The sequence below is a fragment of the Prionailurus bengalensis genome, chromosome B1 (genome assembly GCF_016509475.1).
Source record: "Prionailurus bengalensis isolate Pbe53 chromosome B1, Fcat_Pben_1.1_paternal_pri, whole genome shotgun sequence".
NCBI lineage: Eukaryota > Metazoa > Chordata > Mammalia > Carnivora > Felidae > Prionailurus > Prionailurus bengalensis.
The window spans coordinates 145,480,401-145,502,516 of record NC_057344.1 but is presented as its reverse complement, the minus strand read 5'-3'; the positions used below and the strand labels follow the sequence as shown (position 1 = coordinate 145,502,516).

Genomic DNA, 22,116 nt, shown 5'->3' with positions numbered 1-22,116 from the left:
TCCTCTCCCAACCCCTTTGAGAAACTGATGTTCCTGGGAGCTATGTTCCCAGAGTGTGGTCCCTACTCTGGGTGGATAGCATGCAAGGCGGCGAACCCTTTTTGTCCTAATAAAGACTGGTTTTTGTCTTCATGTGAATTTGAGAAAAGAATAAAACAGCATGTTGAATTCATGACTCCATAGCTATTACTGTTTAGGGTGAAGCTATCTGTATAGTAAGTATCTAAAGAAAAATAATGACTTAAAGACGTGTGTTCAGAAAATTATAGCATAGGTGATGTGGACAGGACAAAAATCATGACAGCGGTATGGAGATGTTTGATTTTTGGAAACACGGCTGTGAAGTAGAGGCCAGGGTCTTATCCCTATCTGTTGTCTCAGCTATCAGTGCTTTAAAGCTTCACTTGGGATGAGTTCCAGAATTAGAGAATTTAAAAGAATGCAAACCAGAAATCAACAGGTATCTCGTCCCAGCTCTGCAACTGATGGAGTCTGATCTCAACCAAATCCCTTAATTTCTGTCACCTTCCATTCTGTAAAATGAAGAGGTTAGATTCAGTGAACCTTTTTAGAATTTCCGTTGAATGGTAAAATTGCATTATTCCATTGGTCATGACCTCACTGGAAGCAAACCCTGAATTTGAGATCTGAGGTCATTTCTAAAATACCCAGGTTGGCTCACATCTCCTAAGGAACCAAAGTTCCTTACTGGCTTTAGAGTTTTATGGGTAGAAGGTGCCCAGAGCCCGTGAGACCTTTGTGTTGCACTTCGTGATGGACAAAGCATTTGAAATGAACGATTTAATTTGTAGAGAGGCGCTGAGAGGCAGGGTGTGTTTCATCAAAGTTTGTCACATCGTAAACAATAAACAGCAGCTGTGTGAATGATTGAAAGAATCCTCGGTTTACAAGTAGAGACAGAGACACAAATGAGGTCATGAACGCAGACAGGGAGGGGTAAAGTGGCTTGCCCACGGTTACTCAGCTCTCGTGGGTGCATCTATAAGGCAGGTCTGTATGCCGGGTCTTCTGATGACAGAAACTAGAAGAGCATAGGTTTGGGGGATGCAGCTTTGAAGCTTGAATCCCATTCCTTCCCACTAACTAGTGGAGCAGGTTTTTGGTTCCTAACCACCAAAGTGGAGATACTCCCCCGCTGTGCCCAGCTCAGGGCCTGACACAGGGTAGCCACGGTAAATGATGGCAGCTATGACTTTGGTTTCCTTTCTGTTGTTATTACTGTTCTTAGCATAATACTACAGATGTCCCCTGAGAACGGTTGCCGCGCCAAGACTGAACTCAGAGCAGTCCTGGAGGAGACTCTGTAATAGAGTTCAGACAGAGGGCTCACCCACGTTTCAGGAGGGCGTTCTCATTCCCCAGGGCTCCTTTAGTCTAGGGAGTGCCAAGTGAGAGGAATGCCCCCTGCCGTTGACTGGAGGCTGCAAAACTGGCCATGGGCAAAGGGGCTGGGGAGCACTGTTTGCTGTTCGTAGAAACCCAAGCTAGTTCACATTACAAATGTCGAATGGGGGGGTTGGGATCAGGGGACCTGAACACATAGCCCGAAGAAATTCCTAGTGGGAAAGAGGCTTCATTTGAGTTGGGAAAGACTGTCAATGTTAAGTGAAATGGAGAATTTTTACATGTTGTTTGTTTGCTTGTTTGTTTAGAGAGCACAAGCAGGGGAGGGGCAGAGAGAGAGGGAGAGAGAATCCCAAGCAGGCTCTGCCCAGTCAGCACGGAGCCCAATGCAGGGCTTGAACTCACGAACCGTGAGATCATGACCTGAGACAAAATCAAGAGTCAGACACTTCACCAACGGAGCCACCCTGGTGCCCCGAAATGACAAAACCTTAAAACCATGATAACCAGGGACCGTGCCCACTTGTATTCATTGCACACCTGTGCTCCCTGCATCCTTGAAGTACAGCTGATGTGCTCACATGAAAGGGAACTGAGGAAGAGGAAATAAGCATTTGCCTGATACTGACATTTCCAATATACATCTTTGAAGAGATTAGTATTTCCAGTATACATCTTTATATGCTACCCAAGTAGGTAAAATATTTAGATGAAAGTGAAACCAGGCCCCAAACCAGGTCTTCTGATTACCAGAAGAAGAAAAAGATAGGTATTCTGGATCTTGCCCCGAAATTTGAATCCCACATCTGCCCATTAAGCAATTCTGCTCATTAACTAGCATTCAAATAAGAGTAGAAATGTGAAATAAAAGATGCCAGTTGCGGTCATATTTGACTAAATTTGATAAAGTTTACCCCCCCCCATTCTGAAGAAATGAGTAAGCAATAATTTAATGACTTAAAGGTTTGGGGGCATGGGGCATGGGGGAGCAGGGCTAACTTACGGAGGCAAATTTAGGTTTTGCTAATTAAAAACATTTCTGTAGCATATTCGCGTGCAAGCTGTATGCCTTATAAGCGAGCTCCATATTTGCATCATAGCTGCTAATAAAGTCCAATTTTAAAAACAGCTACGCTTTCAGAAGCAATTGTATATTTTATGAATTTCTTACTTTGGGCCTAGACAAATAAAGAAATGTATTTGGTATCTCTGGCTTTAAGGGATTTTCAGTCTAGGGAGAGCAGAAAGAACGTGCTCACATAAAACCATTAGTATACTACCGTATCTTGTCTTTATCTTGTGTGTGTGTGCATAACTACCCATAACCACACGTGTCAGTATTAGCTATATACTAGAATAAGTTTATTAAATGGTGCCATGCTGGGGGCACTTGGGTGGCTCAGTCAGTGAAGCGTCCAACTCTTGATTTCGGTTCAGGTCATGATCTCACGGTTTGTGGGTTCGAGCCCCGCGTTGGGCTCTGCACTGACAGTGTGGAGCTTGCTTGGGATTCTCTCTCTCTCCCTCTCTCTCTGTTCCTCCCCCACTTGTGCTCTCTCTTTCTCTCAAAATAAATAAATAAACTTAAAAAAATGGTGCCATGCTAAGTAAAAGGACAAATATTTAGAAAAAGAGGGCTCAAGATGAACAGACATCATTGGGGATGAGTTCTAAGAGAAGACTGGATTTTTGAGAAGGTTATTGCAAATCATCCCTCTGCCCAAAACGCTTCCATGGTCCCCATTCCCCATACTGTCACGGTGTCCCCAAACACCATGTCTGACTTTGAGAATACTCCATGATTTGGTCCCAAATAGCAACCATTTCATGATCTCTATTAATTTCCATTATATCCTTTTATGTAGAGTGTGACTTTGGTTTTGTCACCACTGTAAATTGGGTGACCTTGGGTAAGTTACTCAGTGAACCCCTCAGTACTTAGGACTCCTGAACCCTAAAGTCAAGGGGCTGGGCTCTGCAAAGATCGCAACAGTCCCCTTCATTTGTGCTGATTTGCAAAGCACCCCCATCTCAATATTCCTATGAAATGGAGAGGACAAGGAATATGCCATTTTTTACTTAAGGACACCAGTTGAGGTGCTTCTGTCTCCAGACTCAGTGCTAAATGTCCAGCCTAGAAATGTTAGGTGTCTATTCTCCCTCTACCTGGCCCCAGACTCAAACCTTCATCACTGTCTATTCGAGTCCTGTCCATCCTTCAAAGAACAGCCTCATTCCCATGTCTCCCCAAGGTTCCAACTTTTATAGACATCCCCAAGTTAGAGACAGAAATACAGAATTCAGTACCATACACCTCCCCCCATAACTACGTACCTGCCTATCCATCCAATCCTACGCTTCCCAGTGTGGTTCCCGAGCCTGACACATGTCTCTGCAACTGGGAAGTGAAACCTCACAGCCTTGCCTGTTGCTTCTCCACACCCGGCAACTGCCTGAGCTCAGAGGAACCCATGCAGCTCATTCAGGAGAAACTCATGGGATTGATTTAGGATCAGAGTGAGATAAGCTTAGCTTCGCCTGTTGTGGGACAGAGTGAATGGGGTGGGGGGGGGGGGGGAACAGAAGTGAAATCCAAGCAGAATTCAAGGTCCAAAGTCCAAGTGACCTTCAGTAATGGTAAAATTAGGACCCACTGGGGTGAGAGTATCCAAAAACTGAGATTTTCTTTTTCCCTTCTCTCCCCCATAGCACATCCTACACACACAGGCGCGCCCACACACACACACACACACACACACACACACCAGCGTGAATTGCAGTTGCCAGCTACCCCTGGTGACTTGGTATGCTGCGGTGAATAGCACTGGGCAGTGATCTCGGTGATTCTTCTGGACCCCGACGCATGCTGGAAACCAAGGACATGGCCTTATTAGGTCGCTGTTCTGTGACTATTGTCTGCTTCTAACTAGTCCTGCCTACAAGTATTCTGAATTGCAGAGCTTTGACCAACTTCACCAGTACCTACAGGAGGACGCAAAACGCCACACAGCCGTGAGTTAGGACCTGGTTCCCGGACAGCGACAGCGGGCAGAGGAGGTGCCAGGGCCACCAGTTAACCCCCAGGTGGACTCACACTTAACTGCTGCAGCCCGGGGTGTCAGGAGAGCCCAGCCCCAAGCAACATGGACTCCGCAACCTGTGCTGGGGTCCCAGCAATTCTAATGATCAACTCTGCGCCTCCCCGCCCTTAGTTTCTCTGTGCCTTGGTTTCCCCATCTGTAAGAAGAAAATAATGAGAGCACCTGCCTTACAAAGTTCTCACGAGAATGACATGAATTCGAGTAAGTGAAGCTCATAGAACAGTGCCCGGCCCAGAGCCAATAACAAGAAAGTGTCAGTCACGATCACTTGTAGTGTTGTTTATTACTGTTATTGTTGTTGTTGGGAGGATAGAGGTGTGATAGGAGACTATTGCTGGAGGAACTTTTCCTAGTATAATCAGGTACACACGGAGGTCTTGCATTGCAGCCTGTCCCCCACTCGCTACCCACACCCCTCCTCCACCACATACGCAGACACCTGCGTTTATAGAGGAAGAATTCCTTTGAGAAAAGATGTTCCTTTCCTCTGGTGACCCTGACTGGAGAGGCCGCCACACTCTGAAGTGGTCACCTGCTCCTCTTCTCCATGTCTTACCTACCCTCTGGACCAGGAAAAGGAAAGAAAAGAGCAAGAATATTGAAAAACAGCCAAAGGTCTGTTACAGACTTCTCAAAATAGATCAGACGTGCACACACATACCCAGGAAGTTGGTCAAAATACTTACGAGTGCAGTCTAAATAAGCCGGTTGTTGCATTCCCAAGGAAAACATTGTTCAGGAGTCGCCTGCAGACAGCTCACCTTCGTCACCCAGGAGCTGCCCGTTGTCACCTCCTGCGCTCTCAGAGCGATGGCAGCTCCTTTAAAGAGCCTGGGAAGGCTCTTCGAGAGGTTGTTCGGGTTTGCCCTGCCATATCCTAATATTCCCATCCTCCATAGGATTGACAAGTATCCTGCTGAATATTTCATATGAAACATTTCTTCCACGTTTAAAGTGGGGAAAAGAGAAAATCCTTCAACAAGAAAAGTCCCCAGAGGAACATTTAAGACAGGTGGGCCTCTTTAGGTCAAGTGGGGCGAGGGGTTAGTTGGGATAGGAGCAGAGTCCCTTCAGAGTATGAAGACTTCTATGTCCGTGAAGGACCAGTAGGAGTGTGATCAAGAAAGGGACATGCCTGTTGCGTGAGTACCAGGTGTGAGGAGAAAGACCCCTTAAAATGATGCCATAGTTTATTCCAGGACAGCACAGGGCACAGAACAGACTCAAAGCAGGGCAAGTGATGACCTCCGGAACAGCCTGCCTCCTGGAGTGCCAGGTCTGACCAGGAGCATAGCCTTCTGGGAGCTTGCTTTGCCTACTTCAAGGATGTCATCTGACTGTTTGGATGGCTGTTCCCCAAATAACTCCTCCAGCTCCGTCCTCCATGGGCACTCACAAGCTCATGATGCAGGGGTTGGACCATGGCTATAGAGTCATTCATGTAGATAATCAGGTAAGACCTGGGGCAGGGGATTCCAAGATGGGTAGACAGAAAACCTGCTGCTTGGGAACTTTCTCAGCACAGTGATGGGGCTCCAAAACTGCCAGTTCTCTCTCTCTCTCTTTTTTTGCCAACATTACATTTCGTCATTCAGCATTAAATAAATGAGTCAAGTACCCACTGTGGACTAGAGACTGCATCTGGGGTTGAGAGGGCAGGAAGAAGAGGAAGAGATGAATATGGTTAGAACCTGCCTGGGGAAGCTTATAAACGCAACACACAGCATTTGAAAGAAGTGGACACGAAGAGTTGAGAACCCACAGTAACGTGGTAATTCGTGTGGGGGTGTTAAGAAAGCCGCTCGGAAGGGTTGATATTTAGTTAGGTCATGAGGAAAGAGAAGGAGCTGGCCAAGCTAAGAGAAGGGCCAGTGGACGTAACGTGTATATTAGTGATTACAAATACAAAGCGTGCGATGAAATAGTCCAGGTTCAGATGTTAGCGTAACCATTTATCAGACTGTAAGATCTGAACCAGGCTCTTCATTTCCCTGAGCCCTAACTTTCTCATCCATAAAGTGGGGATAATTCCACTCATCTCCTAAAGAGACTTAAATGACCTGATGGCCGTAAGGCTCTGGGCACGCACTGGCCCAAAGTAACCTGCGTGCAGAGACAACTACGGTTGTCCTTTAGCTTGTTTATTTTTGTTCTGAGTTGTTGTGAAAGTGGCAAAATGGCACCCTGAGAAATCCCAGCCTCCAGAGAGGCCCAGTTTTCAAGGAGGCTTTGCGTGGATCTTCAGCAACCCTCCGGTCAGGCCGAACATGTTGGCATAGTGGAATGTGCTAGCACCGTGGAATATTCTTGCGTCTCAGCTTGTAAAATATACAGATAAGTTTCCTCCAATTCTCTCTAATTCCTTCTGGCTCCAGGGCTTTTCAGCATGAGTCACACCCAGTCGGTAACTGGCAAACCCCAGTAAGGAGGAAGTGAAATGCCAGCCTCCTCCCCATCCCCCACTCACAGCACCCTGCCCACAAGTGTCCATACCTTCCTCACAGGGCAAAGCCTTCCCTGGCCGGCCACACCTTCCTCCTTTTCTCTCTCCCTGCCCCTCTTTGAAAAAAGACTAAGTAGGAGGAGAAGGGAAATTCCAGTTTGGCTTAAACAGAACTCTGGGGGGAAGTGACATTTGTTTTCACCAGGAGGAAATCAAGCCTTTTCAGTTACCATAAAAGTTGTGCTAATGTTGGCTCAGCAACCCATTATGCTGGAACCATGATGCCCCGAGGTGCGGAACTTCCCAGGATGAGGTTCCCCGCTGCTTCGCTGCTTCAGAAGGTAGCTGCCGTGGGGGGCAGAGCAGGCTTGCCACACAAGACCTCCTAGGCTCGGGGCCTGATAGAGATCGACTTTCAGAGGACCCTTGCTCCTTTGGTTGGCACCCTGTGAGGAGAGCCGGCGGGTGGCAGAATAGTTCATAAGTGGTCCAGATATTGAAGTACGACCTATTCTACCTCATGTGGAGCAGGACCAACCCTCAGAAGGGCCCCTTTGCCCAGCTGCCCTCAAGAGCCCAGCAGGGGGAAAATCACCTGCTAATCCCAGCTCTGGTCGCAGGGGCTGCCCTCTTGTGAACAAGGTAGGATGACCTTGAGAGCCCCATTTGAGGATCGGGGCTTCGAGAGCTAGACAGCCAGCAGCCACTTGGGCAGCGGGTCACTCTATCGCTTGCCATTTTTTTGAGAACGGCACTTGACTTGGGGAACTGCCTGATTTATCTCTGGAGAGAGGCGATACATAAATATATCCAGTAAATCACGGATTTGGAGGAGATCCAACTGCCTAGGGTTAGGAAAGAAACTCTGAAAAAGGTCAAACCTACAGTTTCCTGCATTAAACTCTGCGGGAGCAAGAAAGAGTCGTCTCAGAGAGAAATCAACTCTATTTTGTCTCTTTTCCCATTTTTTTGAAAGGGGCAAATTAAATTTAAAGGTCAGTGTTTCAACTGCTCCTAATTGCAACCACTGTATCTCTGTGAGTCTTGAAAGGCCCCCAGCACCTTACCTTGCAGTCATAATCCTCATTTCACAAGCTCTTTTAAAAGAGCTGTTAAGAGGCTTCCGTGAACTTTGAATTGTTCTAATTTCAGCACAGTTTGGAGGCCGCAAAGCCAAGTGCGGCCTTTCAGAGGAGGAGTGGAAGTTTTCCATAAGGGGATCTGACCTTGAACTCTCTCTACTCGATCTGATCTGTACATTGGACCATTCCGTGCCACAATTCTATCTTTACAGTAGTAACAAGGGGAAAAGGATTAACCTGATAATTGTACTAAGCTGGCTCTGAAGGATTCCAGGAGCAAGGAGGTAGGCATGTGAGCGTCCACACGTGTGGCAACTCTGAAACGGTGGAATGTGGTCAGTCTGTGTAGACACGTCAAGCTCTGGTCTTAGCCTCAGGGTTAGCAGCGGACCTCCTTGGCTCCCTTTGAGAGACATAACCAGCAGTGCGTGGATGTTTGATGTAGCCTTCTTTCACCCAGAGCTTTTGGGGAGTTAATAAAGAGTTAAGTAAGTAGACTGATTTGCTTCTTAGCTCTGCTCTAATTCCTTTGGTGGAAAGGTCTAATAAGAACAATATACAAAAGGCATTCATAAGAGAGGGAAAGGAATAAAAGGAGAAATGGCAAAATAACCTACAAACGGTAAATCTCCAAAAGCGTGGGGCAGATCCATCACCTTTGAGGTCCAGTACACGACAGATACTGGACCGGTGCAGGACGGTACGCTTTGGATAAGACTTGGGCTTGGCGCGCATGGCTCCTCATTTAATCCCTCCTCAAGTTGTGTGGGGTGTGGAGCAGCTCTTCTTTCTCGGTTGCTGCAGGTGATGGGCATGCCAAGTCGGTGTTACCTAAATAACCCGTGCTACATATGCAGCTAACCGCGATGGGGCCACACTTGGATCTACATATTCGGACTCCGGATCCCTGATGCTCTTTCCAGTGTGACGAAGGGCCCCATGCATTGGTTGCAGTGGTAAATAGTTTCTCAGTAGACTGATGGGGTCCCTAACACCAGCTTTAGCATCGAAAAAAAGTCACTTTAATTATTAGGGGACAAGAGCCCAATTGATTCTTGGCATTTCCCAGGTGAAACAAAACTGAAGTATATACATCACAATCCAAAGCTCACACAAAAAGAGCATTGTGCTCCAAAGTCGTAATACTTGGAAGCAGTGTGGCTATTCTCATAAGGCTACGTGCTCAAAGGGTTTTTTAGCTGCTCGTTAATAGTTGCCTTTGGAGCCAGATTTCAAACTACACAATGAAACGTTCATGTTACTTTATAATTACATCTGGTTATTTCTATACACAGAAAGTGGTGTTACCTATCAGACTTGACCTTATTTTTACACCAAACTTGACTTTACTCTCCACAAAACCGAATTCACCTTTCAAGGATGAAAGTTCGACACACTTTCCAAGAAGGAGTTTTAAAACATGATCTGATGGCATCGTTAAAATGAGTGCTTCTCCTACCAAGGTGATCCTTTTGAAGCAGACACTACTGATCCGGCTGTGTGGGTCTGGCTTATTTAAAAACCAACCACATTACTTTGTAGTGACCCTTGAATAAAACACCCTAAGCCTCCCAAGATTTCACAAGGGATAGAAAGAGGAGCCCAAGTGTATAGAAGAAGGAAACAGAGTGTCAGGAGATTTGAGACAAGAGTCCCCGAAAATCCCCGCAAACACCAATAGCAACAGCAACAGGTTGTGTCATCCTTAAAGCAAAAAATGTTACTGTTGACTTATTTCCGGAACTCCGGACCAGCCAAAAGGTCTTAATAGTGTTGGTCATTTAACAAATCTCTCCTAGAATGAGAAGCATTTTGGTGACAGAATTAAGATCCTGGGTTTCATGCTAGCTCTGACTTCTGTACAGACTGATCTGAAACGAATGCCCTTCCTTCATCTCTCTCTGTGCCTCTCCTCCTCCACAGGCAGCATCGCCGCCATTACGGTGACTGTCATTGCCGTCGTATTGTTGGTGTTCGGAGTTGCAGCGTATCTGAAGATCAGGTGAGACGCACCACACTTTCTTCTTTATGAAGAAAAGGATTCCATTAGAGCTGGATTGCTGAGTGCTTGTTTCCTGATACGTACTTAGTTCTTGGAAATCCTGGCAGGGAAGTAAAAGTGGCCGGTGCACTACACATTGGACCGGAATAGATGGTACAGTATCTGAATGTTGGCAAAGCAGAATAAATAAACAGAATAAATACGCGGCACGATGACGTAACGGGACAAGAATGAACCTGTAGTCAGGAGGCTGAAGCCTTGGCCCTCTGCCCTTAACTACCCCCTTTACCCTGAGAAGGCCACTTGCCTCCTGGACCTCAGGTTCCTGACTTGTGAAGTGGGTAGAGGCGTGAGCTCAGTGGTTCCTGAATATCGACGTACGGAACACTGATGAGTGGCTGTGTACCCGGTCGATAAGGAGGTTTTCACGGGTTCTAAAGCAAAAATGTTGAAAATACACGGAAAGTGTAGTGTATTCTGTACAAAATGGGGTTTTCCCCTCTGAGATTATGCCCTTCTATCTTTGGTTTCAAAATATCTCCTCTTTTATGAAATGCAGGTGATCACCGATGGTAGCTGAGGTTTTACTTGCCCTAGTCAAATAGAAAGTTGCAGTAGACTATGGGCACCCACTTTTGTTGTCTCCTGCTTTGTGAAATCCCAACGGCTCAAAACCACGTGACTTACACTGAGGGTCCTCACGGCGAAAACATGCCTCATGGCAAGCAACAGTCTTATTCGCCATGCCAGTCTGTGTGGTGCCTCTAATAAGGGACAGAAGGGCACGTGCAGCCATGGTGAGAACAGCCCCTCTCTGACCTCCAACCCATTCTCTTCTCAACAGCTGGAGCCATCTTTATGGTGGCCCTGGTGCTCCCTCCCTTAAAAGCCCCCAGTGGCTTCCCCCTGCACTGAGAGTTAAGTTCTAACCCTTCAGCTTGACCTTCAAGGTCATTCGCGGGGCCTGCCTTACCTCTTCTCACTCATCACACGTCTCCCTCCTAACCACAGAGCCACAGGTGCGCTGGCTGGCTGCCCAATTCTTATAGACTATGCCAGGCTCTTTTTCTCTCCAGGCCCTTGGCTCTGGCTGGTCCCCCTCCCTGAAGGCTTTTCTTCTAGCTGCCTCTCATGCAAAGCTTTCACATCACATCTTCCAGAAGGCTTCCTTTCCAGTTTGGTGCCCTTGTTCTTTACTATCTAAGTGCCTCATTACTTTTGTCCTGGCTGTTAATCACTGTCTAGACGCACTGTTGAGCGTCCGACTTCGGCTCAGGTCACGATCTCGCGGTTTGTGAGTTCGTGCCCCGCGTCAGGCTCTGTGCTGACAGCTCAGAGCCTGGAGCCTGCTTCGGATCCTGTGTCTCCCCCTCTCTCTGCCCCTCCCATGCTCATGCTCTGTCTCTCTCTGTCTCTCAATAATAAGCAAATGTTAAAAAATTAAAAAAAAAAATAAAAAAGAATACCTAGTCACTCAGGCACTGCTGTGCACACACATGTACACTCCTCACTGGTTTTTCTTCTCCTCAGCTATGCTTCTTCCTCAAGAGGCGCACATCCGGGGCTTCCCTCCTGGCCTGCTTGCCTCCGTGGATCTCACGGACTTCATTTATCACCTCTATCACACTTCACACGTCTCCGTGGCTGCCCTGTCTCATTTCCCCTGGCTACCCCAGCCCAAACCAACACTCACCAACTCTCCCGCCTCTTTCCCTTTTTTAAAAAATGTTAATTTATTCATTTTTGAGAGAGAAAGAGAGAGCACAGGGGAGGGGCAGAGAGAGAGAGAGAGAGGGAGACGGAATCCCAAGCAGGCTCCACACAGTCAGCACAGAGCCCAGTATGGGGCTCAGACTCACAAACTGTGAGATCGTTTGAGCCAAACTCAGGACGCTTAACCAACTGAGCCACCCAGGTGCCCTTCCGCTCCTCTTGCCCTGTTATCTCCCTCCATCTTTTGTTCTAAATTGTGCACAGGATCAATCGAACGATGGTGTTAAATATGAGAGCGCCTGGTACTATCACCTGTATCTAAGGTACAAAGCACAGGAAAGCCAGGTTTCAAAGAGAAATTGGAATTAAAGGGCCAGCGTCACCTGTGTCTAAAAGCCTTTATAAAAGCATCTTTGTCTCCTTCGTAGTTTAAAAAATCTTTTTCTCCATTAAGTCTGTATTTCCTTGACCAGAAAACTTAACTTTATGAATTATATCTTACTAAATGGTACTCTTTTCCAGCTGGTTTCCTTACTAGTTTATCACTGCAGATACACCATTTTAATTCTGAGTTAAGTTGGCTTTTATGAACTAGTCTGGGGACCTCATTCCCTCTTTGTAGCCAGTTTCTCCGTGTTGGGGTGGGAGGAGGCAGAAAAGGAACTTACGGGTAAATTTGAGAACCATTCTGTTGTCACAGTGGTGAGTTTCTTAAGGGCTGTGTCACAAAAAGTGTGACGTCCACTGGAATGTGGAGTGAAATAAAACACTCTCCTCTTGCCATGCACTTGCCAAAAAGGATCTTGAAAGAATCTAAAGACTCTTCATCTTGACTCTAGGCGAGAATTCAAGATTACTGTCTCAAACCACTGACTACAGACAGGCAGTCTAGAACCATGATTAAAAATTAGACTCCAGGGGCTCCTGGGTGGCCCAGTCGGTTAGGGGTCTGGCTCTTGACCTCGGCTCAGGTCGTGATTTCACAGTTCATGGGTTCGAGCCCCACATCGGCCTCTGTGCTGACAGTGTGGAGCCTGCTTGGGAATCTCTCTCTTTCTCTCTCTCTGCCCCTTCCCCACTCATGTCCTCTGTCTCTCTCTCTCAAAATCAATAAATAACCTTAAAAAAAAATTCAGACTCCAGAAGCAGGGAGACCTCGGTTTGCATCCACACTCTACCACTTCTTAACAGGCTCTGGTGTGACCTGAAAATGTCACGGAGCTTCACGAGCCCTCACTTCTCCCTCCCCCGTAAAAATAAGGGCCACGGTATTAACTACTTGGTAGCATTGTTGGGAAAATTAATGGACCTTGCTTCCCAGGTACCTAGCACTGCCATCATCATCACCATCATCATCAAAGTTGTCAGCGGGAAGGGCTCTCAGCGGAACAGGTGCATTCTAGTTCGTGAGCATTAGCAGTGTGCCAGTTACCCTTCTAGCACTGGGGTCCCATCAGTGATGAGGCACAGTGCTCCCATCGCAGAATGTACTGTGTTTGGAATATTTTGCTAGCAGGTCATAAAAATTGGTTCTAATGAGTGCTGATGAAAATTGCATCACGTTTTATTTTAAAAATTTAAAGTGTATCTTCTCCGGGCATTCTCAACACGAGGTGAACTCAGTGAATGATTACACTGAATTCGTCATGGCTTCCCTCCCCGTGTAGGCCCTCCGTCTTAAATGTAGAAAAGCCCCAGTGGTATAGGTTTGAGGTTGTTATTTATCTTTGGGACGACACATTTAAGGATGGGTAAAGTGATCAGACCCCTCTTTAGAAACCCCCTAAGGAAAACCCCTTTCTGCTGCTCTGTTAATTATTTTGGCAAAACGATAACATAAGGAGGTTAAGAGCCCTCGTGCATCTTAAGGCTGGGCTAAAAGTGCTTCAAGTGTTGTTTTGCCAGATTCTTGGAAAGCCCCACTGATCATTCATCAAAAATACATTTGGCTAAGTCGACAAATGTGTGTGTGTACGTGCGTGTGCGTGTGTGCATGGGGGCCTGCCTGTGTGCATGCATGTGTGTGTGTGTACCTAAGGGCGGGTTTTTCCTTGGCTGGAAGTTTATTCCATTTCTATCATCCCCGATTTCTGAGAAATAGAACATGACAAGCGGTCTGTTTTCTGTGGTCTTTCAGCTCACTTGGCTTGGGCGGAAAGTGACTGAAATCACAGCCCGTGAGGGAACCATTAGTTGTTGGCGTGTGACCACAGGCTATCACCCTGGCCCAGCCAGTGTCCCTGCAAATGCAAAAGAAGTGTCTGCCTCAAAGGGCAGCCTCACAACCAGACGAGGGGCACGTCCTGTCAGCTCTGCTAGTGGTGGCTCAGTAGTTGCCCCTTTTCCTAAATCTTAATTCTCTCTGAAGGCGTTGGTAAATTCAGCCATCTCTTTCCACACTCCTGTTCTTCAGGGACCCATGACCTCTAGTTTTGTCACAATACCCCCCCCCGCGTAGGGAACCATCCCTTTCTGTAATCTAAGCCACTTTTGGAAGCGACGTAAAAATGAGCTGCCCTGAACCTTCCAGGGCTCTTCTCTATTACCGACCCCGCATTTCAGCTTGCAGTGGCATCGTGTGGAGGGAGGAACGTGGGCTTTGCGGTCAAGTTCAGCACTGACCCTTTTACTTACTATTTAAGTGGCCTTGGACAAATGATAACCTCCCTGATCCTGAATTTCTTCATCTGCAAACATCGAGTGGATAACACCCTTCTTTCAAGGTTCTTTTGAAGATGAAATGGAGTGATGAACGTACGGCACCTGCAAAGACAGTGCAGCAGGGTGGTTAAGAACATGTGCTCTAGGGCAAATGTATTACGCACTTTGTGATCAGTTTTGTGTTCTATAACCGTATATAGTTATATTTATATCAGTAGTATAGTACTAATACCTAACTCAGGTTAGGTAATACAACTACCTAACTACTACTAATACCTAATACCTAGCTCGGAATTGGTATGAGGATTAAATTGTACCAGCGAGAAACCTTCAGCACCGGGTTCAAGGTGAGCACGATGGAAGGACGACGTCCTGTCACTGTAATGGTTGTTAATGCAGCGCTTACTACTTAGGTGCTGGGCAGAACGGTAGCAGCCAACAGTCCCATTGGGTAGGCAGGGATTCAAAGGAGAGGAGAGAGGAGAGGGGGGAAGATGACACAGCAGCTCCGTTTTCCAATTACACGCCGATGTACAGACTTCCGTGTTCCACTTGGCGGTTTCAGTTGCGCTTCTTCTAAACGCCCGTGCGGTTGCATCCACGTTACATGTTCATAAACAGAAACCATCTCTGAGCACTCTTGATCTCAGGGCCTGTTTGCAACTTTAAAAGGAAGCAAGAGCCCTGCCTGCCTCTTGCAGAAGGGTGGCTTTAATTAGTGATGATTGAAGAACGAGGTAAGTCGGGTTTGCTGTGTTTAAATTGGCTCAAAGCTGTTCTGCCACGAGATAATCCCCTGTGCAGGAGACCGTATCTGCTATCGCCAGCAATGTGGATGCTGCTATAATTAGGTGTGGGTAACCCACACGGACAACAGGGGCTGTTCCCGTCACAAAAATAAATGTGATCTTGATTTAGAGACACGACAGGGCATTCTCTTAGAAGTCACCTGTCTTGCTTAAAGTCTTTCAGTGGCCACATTTTATACAACGGGATTCTTTTTGGATTTGGTAGGTTTGAAGAGTAGGGCCCAGCCATAAAGTCTAAGGTCTTCTAGAATCTGTTACTTGCGGGTTGACTTTTTTCAGATCAGCTTTTGGCATTCTGTAAGTCTGACTGACTTGATTCTGTACCTCGGTGGTTCTCAGATTTTAATGTGCATAAGAATCAATGGGGGGGGGGATTAAAAACACGGTTCCTTTTCATGTGATTGCCCAGCAATGTTAGCAATGCCTCCTAAATGTTCCCCTAAACCCAGTTTAGTAATGTTCAACCTTATTTGGCGAAGTTCAAAAAAAGGGGAAGATGTTCAGAGGTGATACTAGACAGAGTCTTCATGAAGGAAGTCAGTCTTAAATGAAAATGAAAATTAATTTAGTACCCAGTATTTTATCCCCAGGATGTGTCCATGGCTTATCTAAGCAAAGTTAGGCGCTCCTTGTCTGTCTGCTAAACAGGAAAAAAGCCTTTGATGGACATTAGGCAGCTCATTGTCATGTTCTAAATCAGCATATTTAAGCTTAGCAACCAATTTAATCCACCTATAGGCTAATACCAATCTGAGAAAACATGTAAGATTAGAAAATAGCAATCTAGGGGTGCCTGTGTGGCTCAGTTAAGCGTCTGACTCTTGATTTCGGCTCAGGTCATGAGCTCATGGTTCATGGGATCGAGCCCCGTGTCAGGCTCCACACTGACAGTGTGGAGCCTGCTTAGGATTCTCTCTCTCCTCTCTCTGTCCCTCCCTCACTCATGCTTGCTGTCTCTCTTTATCTCTCTTTCTCTCAAATAACTAAACTTAAAAAAGAAAGAAAAGAAATTACCAATCTATAAAAATGTTTATGATTGGAAAAATTTGTATTTCTATCTGAGCTCATTTATATAATCATTTCATCGCTTTTTCTTCTTCAAGTGTCTTCCTTGTGACCATTGTCCCCGTTCCTATATCTGTTATTCATGGGTCTTTAGAATAAATAAATTTCAAGACATTCCCCCCGCAAAACAAAAACAAAAAAAGCGCCACCGTGGTTTCCTGGGGCTGGTCCCCATAGGTTCTGATTCCGTGTGGCAGCTCACAGGTGAGGCCAGTGCCGCTGGGTGTGAGAACCATACTTTGAGTGACCCTGATCTACCCCCGTCTCCCAACACACCAGACACACACATTCTAGATACAGTGCCCCCGCTGGTTCATGTCTTGGCTACTTTGGACAGGTTGATCCCTCGGGCACAGGTGCTTGGCTCACCTCTTTTTTATCTGCCTAATTCCAGGTTGTCTATCTCAAAAGAGACTCTCTCTGGGAAGCCTCCCTCCCACCCTCTCCAGGGTGAGTTCCTAGCTGCACACCTCTCCTTTGTACCACTCCGTTCCCTGTCCTGGAATCATTGTATTCTTGGTCGGGCTCCTCCACTAGAAGGATAGAAAGCCCTTGGCATAATTGTTTTATAAACAGTTCCTGGATGAGTGAATAATTCTGGGTAGGAAAGTTTAGGGTGCGGTGGGCAGTGTTCATTTATTCCAAATAAAGGGAAACTAGATTTAGAGGAGGGGAAGCTCTGGGAATCTATGAAACCATACACTTCGTTAGTGACCTCCTGACTCTGAACTTGTTTACAAATAAACAAGTGATGAGAGCCTGCCAGTATGATACTGGCGGATAATTTTAAAATAAAAAATAAATTTCATCTACTCCTTCAAAGTAAAGGTTATTTAAAAAAAAAAAAATTTATCTTAGAGCATGTGCAAGTGGTGGGCAAGAGAGCATGTGCAGAGCGAGAGAGAGAGAGAGAGAGAGAGAGAGAGAGAGAATCCCAAGTGGGTTCCATGCTCAGTGTGGAGCCCGATGGGGGGCTGGATCCCACTACTCTGAGATCATGACCAGAGTTGAACACTCAACTGACTGAGCCACCCATGTGCCCCAGTAGAGGTCGTTACTTAAAGATAAATTTAAAATAGCTGCTCTTTAAAAGAAACCCAGAACATGGGAAGAATACCTTGAAAATCAATGTTTGGAATGTTTCCATTATTGGGATTTTAGTAGAAAGGCAGAAACTGATTCCTAAATTAGAATACTCATTCTGCCACTAACTTGCTTCAGGAACTGTGGGCAAATAAATCTACCCCTAAGAGTCACAGTTTTTCTCGGCTCCAAAACTATAGCTGACAATGCTAATTCCCTAGTTTCGGCAAATGCACCATGGCTAAATAAGAGGTCAATATCAAGGGAAGCTGGGTGGGGGCCATATGTGAATTCTTTGTACCATCCTTGCATTTTTTCTATAAATCCAAAATCATTCCAATAAATAATTTATTTTGAAACAATCGTAGTTCAGTAGCTACCACACAGATGTGTTGTTTGCTCCTTCCTCAGAGCCTCTGCACTCCTGTTCTCTCTGCCTGTGCAGTTCCTGGCGGGCCTTCACATGGTCCATCCCACACCTGGTTTACCTGTCCGTTCAAATGTCATTTTAGTGAGACCTTTTCTGATCACCAACCATATTCGTGGTTACAGTCCCCACCTCACGTTTGGAACTCCTCATTCCCCTTCATTGCTTTGTTGTCTTCTGTTGCACATATTACCATTCGTCCTATTATTTTTCATGTCTTATTTATTGTGTCGGCCCCCAGGAGATTGTAAAGTCCCTTAGGACAGGGATCGTGGCCGTTCTCCCAGCTCCAGAATCGGGCCTAATAGATCGTAAGGGTTCAGTGACTACTGAAACGAAAGGAGCCAGCCAGGGAAATGACAATCAGAGAAAGCCACCAACAGAAACAAAGGAGACAGTGGAACTGGCTTTGCAAATGGATGATAAGAGTCTGAAGGCTTAATTACCAGTGACTAATGAGCTGCAGATTAGGCTGTGTTTTCCCAACACTAAGCCATATCTTTTTCATCTTTACATCTCTTCTTCTTAGCACATAATAAGAGCTAACAATTGAATGGCAAGACTCACTCCTCGACTAAAGAGGTGAGAACTTTGGGAGGTGTCACAATAAACAAAGCTGGACCCTTCATTGAGAACTGGGGTTGATTCTTACAAAGGGGAAAGTGTTTTCTTTCCTTTTTTTTAAATATGAAATTTATTGTCAAATTGGTTTCCATACGGCACCCAGTGCTCATCCCAACAGGTGCCCTCCTCAATACCCATCAGCCACCCTCCCCTCCCTCCCACCCCCCATCGACCCTCAGTTTGTTCTCAGTTTTTAAGAGTCTGTTATGGTTTGCCTCCCTCCCTCTCTAACTTTTTTTTTTCCTTCCCCTCCTCCACAGTCTTCTGTTCAGTTTCTCAGGATCCACATAAGAGTGAAAACATACAGTATCTGTCTTTCTCTGTATGACTTCTTTCACTTAGCATCACACTCTCCAGTTCCATCCACGTTGCTACAAAGGGCCATATTTCGTTCTTTCTCATTGCCCTGTAGTACTCCATTGTGTATATAAACCACAATTAATTTATCCGTTCATCAGTTGATGGACATTTAGGCTCTTTCCATAATTTGGCTATTGTTGAAAATGCTGCTATAAACATTGGGATACAAGTGCCCCTATGCATCAGCACTCCTGTATCCCTTGGGCAAATTCCTAGCAGTGCTATTGCTGGGTCATAGGGTAGATCTAAAATAAGTTTGTTTCAGCACAAGTAAAACACCTCATTCATTTTCAAAGACAATGGAGTTCCGTTAAGTACTGATGCTACAGTTGTCTTAAAATAGGTACCATTTTGCAGTTGTGGAAAAGGCCTCAAACCACAAACGTCACCACCACAGGTACCAGTTGTCACAAGGCATCAGCAGTTAGGGAGGAGGGGAGTAGGAAGGGCTGCTTCCTGTTAGAGCCAAGCCATATGAGAAGGAAGCCGCGAAGCCAGGGCTTAACATAAATCACTCCCTGTTTTGTCCTCCCCGGGTTCTGCTGTTAGCTCCCTAAACCATACGGTACCGCAAAAGGGCACTGACAGCAGAGTGCCGTTGATTCACAGGGCCTGTGAGCACGGTGCTGGGTGCTTTGAAGCCACATCACTGCATGAGAGAAATTTAGCTATACTTCTCTTTCCTCTCCTTACAATTAAGGTCAAAGTGATGGCTTTGACCCTTTGTATTCTTTAATAATATTTTCACTTTGCCGCGGTTACACTGCACGATGAATTGCCACGGGCCAGACTAATCCCTGCTGGTATCGACCAAGCAAACTCCATATACACTATTTATCTGTACCTGATGTAAGCACTCGTCATCAAATATTTATGAAAGAGCCACCGCAGTAAGAGCAACATACTAGATGTCCAGAAAATTCAAAGGAAGGTAAGACGTAGGCTGCCCCCAAGAGGTTTACCATCTAAGGGAGCCAAAGCACAGCAGTTAGAAAATGCAGCTATGTTGAATGGTACCAGTCTTCATGAAGTTGAGTAAAGAAAACCGCCTCGACCTGACAGCGGTGACATTCGTACAGACTGCTATTTGGAGTGAAATTAGGTGAAGCGGTGTTGCAGAACAGGGCCAGGAGACCAGGTTTCAATACCAGCTCTACCATTAAATCACGTGGACAGAGTCGCGTAGGTTTCTTAAGCCTCACCTTCCTAATCTTGAAAGTGAGATTGTTTTCACCTCTTGGACGCCACGAGTACCGATCTGAAGCCTCCCGATTTCCATCTAAAACGTGCATGATCTAAGAAGTTCTGACCTAGAGAGATAGTTTAAAAGGGTCATTGTTCTCCTCTTATCCCTCTCTCTCTTTTCTTCTCTCTCTCTCTCTCTCTCTCTCACACACACACACACACAAATGTGTTTGTCTTTCTCTCTCTACAGTATTATACGATTTATCCAAACCTGGCTGGGATCCCAGCACACCCAATTCTTCTTGTTTAGCCTTGTTAATATATTGAAACAAGCTACAAGTTCAGTACATTCCCACCTATGGCTTATCTCTATCTCTTGCTTCACTTTCCTCATTTATTGGTAATTTATTCAACTCCCTGTTCATTCAAATGAGAAAGCAAAGAAAAATGAAAGTAAAGATCTATCTTTTGCTTTTATTTTCCTAGTATTGATGTCGTGAATGTCTCTTATAAAACAGCAGGTTCAGGGAGGCTCTGATCAAATAGTCTTGCCTGAAAATAACGATAAGCAGTAAAACATGACTGAGAGAGTTTTAATCCTCTGGCCCCACTCCAGCACAATATTTTTTTTTTAATTCAAGTAACAATAATATCAGAAACGGGTTTTTTAACTATGCCTGGAGTGTAGTTTCAGGAGTTCTTGGTGGGAAGGAGGCTTGCTTTTCACTCAGTGCCCTTTTCCACTATTTGCCGTGTGCTTGTGTAAGTTTCATTATAATAAAAATTAAACAGCGATACTGGCCAACATTTACTGTGCATTTACTATGTGCCAGGCCTTTTATATGCATTACCTCATTTAGTCCTCCCACCAGCTCGAACACATTTTAAGTTTCTCCATTTTATAGATGAATAAACAGGGGTTTAAAAACATATTCAAGGACATGCATCTATTGACCCAACTGATACTTTATGGGAATAAAATTATATGGTAGATGTAAAATGCTGCGAGACGTTATATTACCATACAAAGGCGAGGCAGGAGTACCCTATCAATATCGGAGCAAGTTTATTAGGTAGATGTTGGCCAGGCGTGCAACAGTAAGTCATGCTGAAATCTAGGCTGAGCTCCAGTCCTATAATCCTGAGGTTTTTACTAGTTCATTCTATAGCTTCCATTTCTCAACCGTCCCATTGAAGGATTTGTTTGAGGCTGGAGGTGTTAAGTGTGGGGGAGGTGTTGGCGACGCATGGCCTGTGACCTTGTTTACCAAAACTGGCCTCCCTTAATCCCTGTCCATCAGATCCAATGGTGTGTTATTCCTGGTCTCTTTCCTTCTCACACCTACAGAAATGAGTGTGGGCCGTTAGGGGAAACAAAGCACACGGTGGAACATTCTCAAATTTCCAGGTACATCGGCTGGGTGAGCTGAGCCAGCTCTCAGAATTTTGAGGTCTAAGAATCTCAAAACGAATTCAGCAAGGGCCTGGCTCTTTGCAACAGATCTTCTCTTTTCAAATCCCTGGTATATGTAAACACCATATAGAAGAGCGACAGCAATTATGGTAGCCAGAGATGTAAGTGTAACGCACGCTTTCTGTGCCTTTCAGATTGTATTTTCATTTTGTTCAGTTTTCACGTTGAGCCGAGAAAAAAATTGGGGGGAGGGAGGTGGGGGGCCACATTTGTGTGTCCTATATATAGCAGACATGATTTCCAGTGGCCAGGTGTGATAATTCACACACTAGCATGAACCTCAGAACCACTCTATGTTTCATTTTGTGCTGTTCTCCCAGTCCTGACATTAGTTTTAGCCATAAAATGATGATAATCCTCCCTGGGAAGCTTCTGTCTTGGGAACAGATTGGCTTTTCGGGATGTAGTTTATTTCCAATCACTGTTTCTTCCACAAACAGTTATTAAGGACTTATTATGTGCTGGATATTCTTCGAGGCTTTGGAGACGGTGCTAAGAACAAACAAAGTAGGCAAATCATCCGTATTTACAGTTTCGTCAAGGGAGGCGGCAATAACAAAATAAACAAGTAAATTATATAGCGTGTGAGAAGGTGATGAGTCCTATGAGAAAATCAAGCCAGGGGTGCTGGGGGGGTGGGAATTGCAAGTTAAATAGAGCTCTTAAGGAAGGCCTCACTGGAAAGGTGACATTTGTGCAAAGATTTGATAGAGATGAATGAA

At 45.6% G+C, this 22,116-nt stretch overlaps 1 protein-coding gene across 1 annotated transcript in view; it reads left to right on the top strand.

Annotated features, from left to right (window-relative positions):
• Positions 1-22,116, top strand: part of PARM1 (prostate androgen-regulated mucin-like protein 1) — a 112,935-nt gene that overhangs the window by 85,406 nt on the left and 5,413 nt on the right. The window contains exon 3 of the mRNA XM_043572470.1: positions 9,915-9,993. Within this exon, the coding sequence (XP_043428405.1) occupies positions 9,915-9,993 (79 nt within the window). The remainder of the gene's footprint in view (positions 1-9,914; positions 9,994-22,116) is intronic.